The 11,170-nt window shown below is 48.3% G+C and overlaps 1 protein-coding gene across 2 annotated transcripts in view; it reads left to right on the top strand.

Annotated features, from left to right (window-relative positions):
• The first annotated feature begins 3,843 nt into the window (after positions 1–3,843).
• Tub (TUB bipartite transcription factor) overlaps positions 3,844–11,170 on the top strand; it is an 83,919-nt gene continuing 76,592 nt past the window's right edge. Inside the window, exon 1 of one of the 2 annotated variants that reach the window (XM_029537160.1) lies at positions 3,844–3,999. In XM_029537160.1, the coding sequence (XP_029393020.1) occupies positions 3,944–3,999 (56 nt within the window). In that variant the 5' untranslated portion in view covers positions 3,844–3,943. The remainder of the gene's footprint in view (positions 4,000–11,170) is intronic. The other variant, XM_021196846.2, reaches the window with a different exon arrangement.

The following is an 11,170-nucleotide window of genomic DNA, read 5'->3' on the forward strand; positions in this document are numbered from 1 at the left end:
GGAAAAAGTGACAGACACTTTCATTCTTCAAGGTCCTTGGGCATCCCTACCTAGGAAAGCCTCACCATGCACTTTTCCACCTGGGAATTGAGTCTGCTACTGTCTTATCTCCTCACCTCTGCATCTGCTCCAGTTCCGGCTTTATCCTTGCCACTCATCATTTAGCTGCTGGAGAATAGCTTGTGACTTCCTAGCACCTTATTAAGGCAAAGCAATCTGTTTCCTGTCTTGTGGCAGCTTTTCTATACAGACTGCTGTAACCAGCATGCCCATCATTTCCCTTGGATGAAGGGTAAGCCAAGCTGTCTGGCATAAAGCAGCCACCATTTCATAATGCTCATGAATCTTTGGGTCAAGACAAGATACCCTGAAGCAAGGATGACTGATCTTTATGAGATCCAGTGCTCAACTGGGAAGACTTGGCAGCTGGGATGGTTTTAAGGCCTAGGGATTGTAATCTCGTGAAAGCCTTTTCACTCTTAGGTCTGGTGCCTAGCTGTAATGGGTTAAAGGCTGGGCTCAGCTGGGACTGTCAAGTGAAGCATATGTATATTCCCTCTCCTTATCCTTGTATTTCTAGGCATCCTCAAAGCATAGAGGTCTCAAGTGGTTTCACTTCCAACATGATGGCTTAAGGCTCCAATCAGCAAACAAACACTAGGAATACCAAAGGGCCTTATATTCCTTCACCTCAAAAGTCATGTGGCTACAGGCTCAAGGGGAACTTCCTCTCAACAAGAGAAATAGCCAAGGCTTTACAACTATGCTTCAGAACTGCCACATTCCCTTCCTGCAAAATGCTGACCCTGATAAGAGCCAAAGATACGTTCTCTGGGCCTTGCTAAGCAATTCCACCAAGCTAGTCTAGAACTCCCTAAGTAATATCTAGAATATAGTCTTCCTCACAGCACTCAGCTGGCCTTGTGCTTGGTTCTGTTTCTTGAGTGTCAGGTCTGGGAGCTCAGTACACATGCTGTAGTCCCCTAGAGCTATGGAATTCAAACAGTAGAAGCTACTTGGTTTCCTGGAGAAGTAACCCAGTGGTCTTACCAAGGCTGGCTGAAGGGGCCTGGCAGACAGTGACCAGTGATAGTCTCAGGAAGCCACCGTGTCTGCTGTTTCTGATCCAGTCTGGTTTTCAGTGGGGTGATGGTGCTGTATGGAGCAGGACCCCTCCCTTGAGGGAGATCCCTCCACAGTCCTGATGATTCCATCATGCTATTTGGGAAGAAAAGGACTTATTTGGGGCTGGTCTTACAACACACAAGGGAAAAGGCCTTTGCATTGTATGTGGGAGAGCGCACAGATTCGCAGAAAAATGAACTCACTTCTGCCCAAATAATGAAGCAAGACCTCACATAGTGTAATGAATTCATTTTTGAACCTTAATACACTGTTTCTGAGGTCATGAGCATATCAAAAAGTTCAAAAAGGGATCCTATATAGGACTCAGTCTTCAAATGTCTGTGAGCTCTCCAGGGTACATGTCTGCTTCATGTATGCAGTACATGCTAAGTGCCTGGTCTTGGTAAACTTTGGTTCTGACAACTCTGGTAGCCTGGAAATGTCAATGGTTGTAGACATGACTTAACTGAACAGGGGTGGCAACTTCAAAAGCAACAGGGACCAGGTAAGTTGGTAGTGAGAACCCGGCTGAGTGTGGCCCCAGGTCTACAGGAGAATGGTGTGCTCCCTGATCCGGGAGCGAGGAGCAGCTACTTCTCCTCAGCCCCAGATTTCTCACATTCTCTTAGTATTCAAGAGACTAAAGCAAGGTAAATCATGTCATATCTCCCAGTTGTGTGTATGTGTTTGTGTTCATGCGTGTGTGAACCTTGAGTGTGCTTCCTCGTGAGCCATCCACCTTGGTTTTTGAGGCAATGTCTCTCACTGACATAGAACTAGCCAAGTAGGCTAGCCCCCAGGGATCCTCCCCAGAGCTGGAGTTAACAAGTGAGGCCACTAGGTGAGAGAGAGACAGAGAGAGAGAGAGAGAGAGAGAGAGAGAGAGAGAGAGAGAGATTGGCACAAAAGGCTGGCTGTGGTGCTCATTCGCATACCAAAGCACACACTAGCATCTAGACTTACAGAGTCCTCTGCTTCCTCTCAGCTCCTCTCACCCACTCCCTACCTGAAATCTCATCAAGGCAGGGGCTTCTCTGCCCCCAGCTTCTTGTTCTATCATAATCCTGCCCTTTGGGCCAAGCTCTCTGCTCTCTTGTCCTCTTTGCTCTTTTGGTCCTCCATGCTTGGCTCTTGGTCCTGCCTCTTGACCCTCTCTTCTCTCTCTGTCTCTGTCTGTCTGTCTGTCTGTCTGTCTGTCTGTCTCTCTCTCTCTCTCTCTCTCTCTCTCTCTCTCCCTCCCTCCCTCTCCCCCTCTCCTCTCCCCCCACTCCCCCTCATATCTATAATAAAAACCTCCTCAACCGTACCTTAGAGCGGTCACATCCTCATTTTCGTTATTGAACTCCTCTCCATGCTTGCACTGCAGGCACTTGACTGACAACATCTCCCTAACCCTATCCAGGTGTTTAAGTGTTGTCAATTTATTCGATGTAAAAATGTTCATGAAAACCACATATGCAGGCTGAATGCAACAGGTGCACTGCTGGCTGCCACTCCTGAAAGGCACAGGGTTAAGTCTCCTAGCATTAGCAGGGCTCACACAAACCCTGCCTTCCCTCACTCTTTCCTGCAGAGAATGAATGTGGGCCCCTCCCCGACCCTGACCTGGATGGGAAGTTAGCTCAGACTTCCCACAACAGCTGCACTGAAAAGTCCTTCTTAGGCCTCTTTGACCTCTGCAAGAAGATTATACCTGTAAACCCCAGCAGCCAAGTCCAAGGTGGGGGAAGGGACAGAGTGGCCTGGAAGACAGGCAGGCCCTAGTCACCCCTTTTGCATCTGCTCTATCTCGGTGGTCCCTCCACTTAGCCTTCCCTGGCTGCAAATCGGAACAAGTTCAAAGCCAGGTGTCCTGATCCAGAGCTGAAAGCTCTAGGGAAGGCTGTACCCTGGACATCAGCACAGAGTTGTCAGCCAGGCCGGTGGAATTGCCTACCAAGGCCCCAAAGAAAGATCCTTGACCGTTATCATGATATTCCCCTTGTTGAGAAGGAAAATCTGTGTGCACTCCTTTTGATCCTATTTGGATGAACCAAGACAGCTAGATATTTTTCCAAAGGATTTGTGGTGTTAATGAAAAAAGCACAAAGGAACATAAACAGAAAGAGATGCTCTAGAAATGGGAGTGTTAACAGGCCTTGGTTCTCTGCCTCTGAGAATCATGAGAGCCAAAAGAACTAGATTGTGGGCCTGGGAAATACAGTGAGGGAAGATGGCAGCAGGAGTGGATTTCCATTCCCTACAAGCAAAGAAAGAGACATTGTGATTGAAGAGTAACTTTGCTCCAAGAGTTCTATGCTGGGAAGACATGGACCAGGAGAACTCAGGAATCAAGGAAATCACAGGCATCTCTGTGGAGGGTGGAAGACCATTCCTGAGCTGGTAAGGCCGGCACATCTCTGCAGAAGGGACCTGAAGAGGGAGAGCGCATCCGGGATTCCCCAAGCAAGCAGAAAGTGCAACCTCTTAGCAATTTCTGTCCCGTTAAGGTTTAAAATCAGCGGTGCTTTACCGACGCCGGAAAAGATGGAGCGGTTGCCATGGCAACGTAGAGCACACATCGGAAATAAATAAATAAGCAGTCCAGTTGCCGCAGCCGCGCCCCCGCGGGACAGGCGCGCAGGGGAGGGGACCCCTCGGGTCCGGGTCCCCGCAGCCCGTGCGCCCTCGCCATTGGCGGAGACGGGGGGGGGTCACCCCCGGGGGGCGAATGGTACAGTCCTCCGCCCGCGCCCCAGCCCGGCCTGCCGCGAGTGAGCGAGCACTGAGCCCCGCGCAGCCGCCGCCCGTGGAACCCCAAGCCCAGTCCAGGAAGGCGATGGAGGGAGTGAGCAGCCACCGCACCCTGTCCTACAGCCGCTGGAGCTACGATAGGTAAGGCGCGTGCTGGGAAGATGAGCTTCTCCCGGTACCTCGGGTTGGCCCCGCGTGGGCGCCGCTAACGCGCGTGCTCAAAGAAGATGCGGGCGTGTGCGCCCAGAGCTACCAGCATGGATTCACGCACCCGCATCCGCAGGCATCCGGGACCCGGGGTACCCATGGCCTCGGAGATCCAGAGTCAGAGCTCAGGCGCGGGCATCCTAACACCTGCGGGACAGAACGATAGGAGGAGGGTGTGTGGGCACCGAGATCCTCGGACTGTCACTTCGCGGTGCAGGTGGGCGCTAGAACCCAGGAGAGGCCGTGCCGGCCCCGCGCTGCCGCGGTGTGCCCAGCCGACCCTCAGTGGGTGACCTGGTTTGTCCCGAAGCAGACTGGCAGATTTGCACCTAGAAGTCGGTTCCTGCTGCCCGGCTGCGGGATCTTAGCCCGGAGCGGGGTGCCTGGGCGCAGGAGGGGCTCTAGGCTCCAGCGGGGGAGTCAGGCTCCGCGCACACCCCGCGGTGATGGCAAGCGGCTGCCAGCGTGGGCGGCTTGGAGCCGCGCTCCCCACGCACTGGTCCTGGAGGAAGGAATCATCCTTCCTGGCGAAATGAGAAAAACAAGGACAGCAAAATGAGTTAGTAATAAAGCAGAGTAGATTTATTCAGAGACTATATCCGTTCTATCATTTTGTTTTCCTTTTTGCGTATTAAATGAACCCCACTCCCCATTTAAAAAGGAAACCATGCAGATAATAGTTTTTGTTGTTGCTGCTGCTGCTGCTGTTGTTTTCGTTTTTTAAGTTCTCAACCCTGTGTAAATCTCCAGGATCCTGGAGTGAATTTTCAGATCCCTGGCTTTCAGCAGTGAAGGCTGGAAGAAACTTCATTAGCTGGTCTCCCCGCCCCCTTGCTCTTCCTTTTGCCTGCTTCGCTTCCCCCTGAGAAACCCTTGCTGTGTCTCCGAAAGTGCTTGTTTTTCCAAAATTCAGAGGAACCGGTGCCTCTCCTTCCCCAGGCTGATTCCCAGAGGAACTGGCCTCGCTCTCCCAGGGTCTCCCCGGGTAGTGATCCCCTTTGTCTCCTCCCAGCTGGCAGAACTACAGGTTTGTCAACTTTCTCTCTTGGTGGTAGCACCTGATGCATCCCTTTCTTTGCATCCTAGGCCTCCTCTGGGACCAGAACACTTAATTCTCTGTCCTCAGCACAGCCCTAGCAACCTGCTGACTCCCACCTCTCAGTTTGCTCTTCTCAGTTCAGTTCAGTTCAGTGAGACAGCTGTGTTCTGACTAGAGAAAACTAGAGCTCTGGGGGTAAGGACATAAAGAACATAGAACCATCCCCCTAATGGCTCCACTGTCCACAGTTGGGTAGAGACTGATAGCAGCATATGCCAGCTGCCTAATGAAAATATAGAAGAGTTTAAAGCTATGCCAACCTTTAGTAGTAACTAAAGACAAAGGTTTGCTCCGATACAAACAAACCAGAGACGCTGGAGTTAGACAACCATGGCTCCAGCTAACTAACTTCAAAGAACTTCCCTGGGGCACAGTAGTCACTGCCATTGCTCTTTTATTAGTTAGCACATAACTGTCCTTGGGAACCCTGATTTTTCAGTAGCTGGGTAGAAGATTGTTATTCTCCTTTTTAGGTCATGAAATGAAAACATTTCTGGAGTCCTGTCTCCAAATGTCATCTTTTCTTGTCACCCAGACATCCTCAATATCTTGGGAGTTTTGTAAAGAGAATAGAATCCCCAGCCAATGTCTGAATTACCTAGATAAGGCTATTAGGACGCTGGACTTTGTTTGTGTAGAAGTTCCCAGGTGTGAAACCGCTGGTTGGGCTGTTCTCTGGAGCCACTGGTCTATAGCAACCACCTCTGTTTGCCTTTCAAAACATAAATATTAAATGCAAAAGATCACGCAACCTCACATTGCTGTTAACATATTAAACAACATGTGTACAAAGCATACAGATATTAAAAATTAAACTGTGGGCTAAGGAGGTAGCTCAGTTGTTAGAGTATTTACCAGTCATGCAGGGGGTCCTGGTTCAATCCCCAGCACTACATAAAACAAGCATGGGAGTACACACATGTAGTCCCAGAACTCGGGAGGTAGAGGCGGGATGATCAAGAGTCCGTGATCATACAGAATGAGTTCGGGGCTAGTCTGTGCTACATATAACCCTCAGAAAGGGGAAGTGGGAGTTCTGTAATTCAGCTGACTTACCCTGACCTCCATGAGCAAACTGTTCTTAGGGGACAGTGCTTGTGCTCTGGCTCAGGCTCAGCTTTTCCAAGCCAGGCTTGCTACTCAACTGGTACCAAGGCTGGGAAAGCCAGAGCAGCTATGTCTCTGTCTCTGTCTCTGTCTCTGTCTCTGTCTCTCTCTCTCTCTCTCTCTCTCTCTCTCTCTCTCTCTCCACGTGTTTTCTTAGGCTTGTTCATGTTGTGACACAAGGGTTCTCAGGTGGGACACCTACATTGTATGTGGATCTCTTATTACTTCTCTGTGGCTCGCTTCACTTCCGGTGGCTGCAACAGTTCTTGACGCCTTCATCATATTCAAGACCTTCGCACTCATTTGTTTGTGGTACAGCAGTAACTAGGGATTGAACCCAGGGCCCCGCCTGTACTGGGCGAGTACCACTGTACAAGCGCTGTACCTCTGAGGTATAAATACCTCCAAGCCTCCTTTTAAGTTTACTCTGAGTCAGGGTCTCACAGGTCTGCCCTTGAACTCTTCACCGTGCAGGCCTCACATTTTTTCAGCTCCCCTGTCTTAGCCTCCTGAGAAGCTATGACTGCTGTCCTGGGTCACCTGACCAGACTGGGAGCCCTAGTCCCAGATGCTAGGCAAATGGCCTTGTCTCTTCCAGCTCCTTAGAAAGACTGATCATGCCACGAATGACCTCCTGTTATTTTCTAATTTCATGTCATTTCCAATCCCTGAAGTCACTCCATTTGGGGGACTTTCATTGTTGTTGCTATCTTTATATTATTGCTGTTATAAACAATTCTATGGTAAACATCCATGTTTGTATAGAACTTTCCTTCAGGTCTCATGTCTGATTATTTGATTACCACAGACACCTTGAAGAAGGGTTGCTGACTCTAGACCCTGGCTACTGAATTGCTTTCTGTTCTCACAGATCACTCTGAATGCCTTCTTTGACAGTAAGCTGTTCACCGGTTTAGCCTTTTAGACTCTGAGTCAAAGTGGCATAACTATATAGAACTTTGGTTTTCTGAAGTCAGCATGATTTGGCTGAAAAGCCCAGCTCCACCAATTACGAGTTATGTGACAGGTGGTGTGGCCCCCACTTACAAAATAGATAACAGTATCAGTCTTTTAAAGCGATCCATTCATTAAATATTTTTTAGCACTAATGCCAGGCAGTGTTCTAGAAACTGGAGATGACACAGTCGACAAAACAGGGTCCCAGTCTCATAGTCCTTGCTGACTAGTGGGATTGAGATAGATGTGGACAAATACCCAGCAACTTGTGTAAGTGCAGAGAAGAAAAATATGAACGGAGGCTGACTGTGCAGGCAGGAGGAGAAGGGAGGTGTTCCACCACGCAGTGTGGGGGCAGCTTCCTGGCAAGGTGATACCTCAGAGGTCCTGTGGGGAAGAGCAAGAGAATGAATCCTTTGGTGAATGGGGAAGAGTGTCCCCTAGGGGGCAGCACTGAAAGGTTGTAAGGCCAGACTGTGGCTAGAGTGTTGCTCAGCAAGCAGGCAGTGTCCTTGCTTGTCTTTGTAACAATTCTTTCCCATTCCTCCCCAAATTCTGTATCTCATGCGTCCTTCTCAGAGAACCACTGATTTGACTTGATGATATGTCCTAGAATTTTATATAAGTGACATCACTCAACATATGCCGTCACACATGCCTTCTTTCACACAGAGTCATTCCGTGTTCTTCCTGGTTGTCCGACTCAGTAGATCATATCTTTTGACTGCTGAGAAGTTTTTCATTTTATGGATTTACTGCAGTTTATCTAGTCACCTGCTGGCAGACTTCTGGGTTGCTGTTAGTTTGGGGCTATTATAAATATAGCTTTTGTGACTATCAAGCACAAGTCTATGTATGAGTGTGTGCTTTTGTTTTTCATGGGTAAACATTTAGCAGAGGAATGTCTGGATTATATGGTTATTGTACATTTCACTTTTGAAGAAACTTTTCCTAAGTGAGCGAAGCCTTGGATACTCTCAGGAACAGTGGTTGGGAGTTCCAGCTCCCCCACGTCCTTGAGACAAGCCAGTACAAGGAAAAATTTTAGCTTGAAGTATTCCAATAGGTATCATTTCCCTTGTAACTAACAATATTAAGACAATTTTCATGTGTGTATCTACCATCTGTACATCTTTGAGAGGAAGTATATTGTTTAAGGGTTTTCCCTGTTTTCAAACAGAGTGTCACCACTTGTTAGAATTTATGAGTCCTTTTGCTATTTTGGCTGTGTCGTGTGTGTGTGTGTGTGTGTGTGTGTGTGTGTGTGTGTGTGTGTTTGTAAATCACACATGTGGAGGTCAGGACAATGGGCTTGAATAAGTTCTCTCCTTCCACCACGTGGGTCCCCAGGATCAAACTCGGGTTGTCTGGCATGGCAGTAGACTCCCTTGCCAACTCAGCCATCTTGCTGGTGTGTGTGTGCATGTAATGTGTGTGTGTGTGTGCATGTAATGTGTGTGTGCATGTAATGTATGTGTGCCTCTATGTCTCTCTCTGTCTCTGTCTCTCTGTCTCTCTGTCTCTGTCTCTCTCTCTCTCTCTCTCTCTCTCTCTCTCTCGTGTGTGTGTGTGTGTGTGTGTGTGTGTGTGTGTGTGTGTGCCTCAGGATCTATGTAGCTGAGGCTGGCCTCCACCTCCTGACCCTCCTGCCTCCACCTCTGATGAGTGTGTGCACCATGCCTGCTGGCGTGTTTTTTAAAGCAGATGTTTTTGCTTGTGATGAGATCCAGTTTATCAATTTTTTTTTCTTTTAGGGATTGGCCCAATAGTTTAAGAACCCATTGCCTAAGTGAAAAACAGCTAGACTGTACCTAGGCTGCACTGTCCCTTCCCTGTGGACCCCAGCCTAGGCTGCACTGTCCATTCCCTGTGGACCCCAAGCCTAGGCTGCACTGTCCCTTCCCTGTGGACCCCAGCCTAGGCTGCACTGTCCCTTCCCTGTGGACCCCAGCCTAGGCTGTACTGTCCCTTCCCTGTGGACCCCAGTCTAGGCTGTACTGTCCCTTCCCTGTGGACCACAGCTGAGCGGCTTGCAGGGCTCCAGGGACCAAGGGCCGAGGAAACCGCAGTGAAAGGTTTCCCGGTGATTTAAATAAATGAGGAAGATAAAAGTGTTCCTAGAAATGTCTCCTTCTCTGTGTTAAATTTAGGTCTATCCTACTTTCCAGTGTGCGGTGATAGTTTTTATTGGGTTGTTCTGTTTTGTTGTGTTTGTTTGAGACAGGCTATCTCTGTATAGCCCTAGCTGTACTCCCTATGTAGACCAGGCTGGCTTTGAATCTTGGCAGTCACCCTGCCTTCCCCTCCTGTGTGCTGGCATTATGGTACATGCTGTCATGCCTGGCTATATAGATATATAAGTTAATAGACAGACAGACAGACGGATGAAACTGGCATGAACACTCAGTGGATACCGCACCTGCTACTCTTCCAGAAGACCTGAGCTTGATTCACAGCACCCACTTTAGGCAGGTCACAACCACCCATGGTGCCACCAAGAGCAGAAAAGCATGTCAGATTCCCTGGAACTGGAATTGTAGGTGGTTGTTAGCTACCATATGAGAGTCGGGAATTAAACCTAGATACTGTGCAAAGCAGGCTGTGCCCCATACCACTTCTTAAAAGAAGACCTTTTCCTGTGTCTACTCTGAGCCGGTATTAAGAAATCAAGGTGAGCATGGTGGAATTAGCCAGCAGCTCAAAGGCCTAGAAAGGAGGTCACTTCAGCCCAGGCACTAAAGGGCAGCCCGGACAATATGGTAAGATCTAGTCTTAAAGGGGAGGGAGGGGAGCAAGAGTTCAGAGGACAGTCAGTCACCAAGTCAGGTGTCCTTGTCATAAGTTATGTCTAGCCTGGCCCGCTGATCTGACTCTTTTTGCTGCTGATGGCACACTGTCTTGATTTCTGTAGATTTATTAGTTTTTAAGTCGGGTTGTTCAAGCAGCTTTTTTGGTTCTTTATCAAGGCCATCTTTAGTTTGACAGGTACTTTTCAATTTCATATTAATCCGATGCATTTTAAGGTTCAGTGCAAGCAAACAGCAATCAGACTGGCTTAGGATTGGGTTAGACTGGTTGGATTTATAGGACAAGTTGGACACAGGTGACAAGCTAGCACTCAGTCTTTGTAGTTTAGGAGCATGTGTTTCTCTGTTAATTCAGACCGTCATCTCTTCCCGGGCATGGTCTGTGGCTTTCAAGGTATAGGTTGTATAAGATTTATTCTTAAGTTTGTATATTTCCACTCAGTTTTATAAATAGTCTTTTTAAGAACTCCAGCTTCCAGCTGGGTGTCTGGCACACGTCTTTAATCCCAGCACTTGGGAGGCAGAGGCAGGTGGATTTCTGAGTTCGAGACCAGCCTGGTTTACAAAGTGAGTTCCAGGACAGCCAGGGCTATACAGAAAAACCCTGTCTTAAAAAAAAAAAAAAAAAAAAAAAACTTCCCAGCTCTTGTGATGTCCCACGCCTGTGGCACAATTCTGATGGCCTTAGTCCTGTCCCTCAAACCCATGTTGAGGAGGAAGGAGAGAGCAGACTGAAGCTTGTCCTTCCACCTCCACATGCCCGCATGGCACATCTACACACACTTAATATATATTAAGGTTCTGGCCTCCAGCTCTTTGTTGCCTTGTCTAGCACCACAGCTGTAGGATTTTAGCAGTGGTGAGATGCATCTAACACAGGACGAGCGGTCCCAGTGGTTTCTAAGTTCAGAGCCAGCCATCAGTTACATCCATCAGTAATCATTATCACTACCCCTAAAACAGCACCCTGAAGAGAAACTCCGTCCACTAAGGAATAAGTCTTCCATCTAGTCCTTGGAACCTCTAATCTATTTTGGATTTCTTTCTTTCTTTCTTCCTTCCTTCCTTCCTTCCTTCCTTTCTTTCTTTCTTTCTTTCTTTCTTTCTTTCTTTCTTTCTTTCTTTCTTTCTTTCT

The sequence above is a fragment of the Mus pahari genome, chromosome 1 (genome assembly GCF_900095145.1).
Source record: "Mus pahari chromosome 1, PAHARI_EIJ_v1.1, whole genome shotgun sequence".
Classification (NCBI taxonomy): domain Eukaryota; kingdom Metazoa; phylum Chordata; class Mammalia; order Rodentia; family Muridae; genus Mus; species Mus pahari.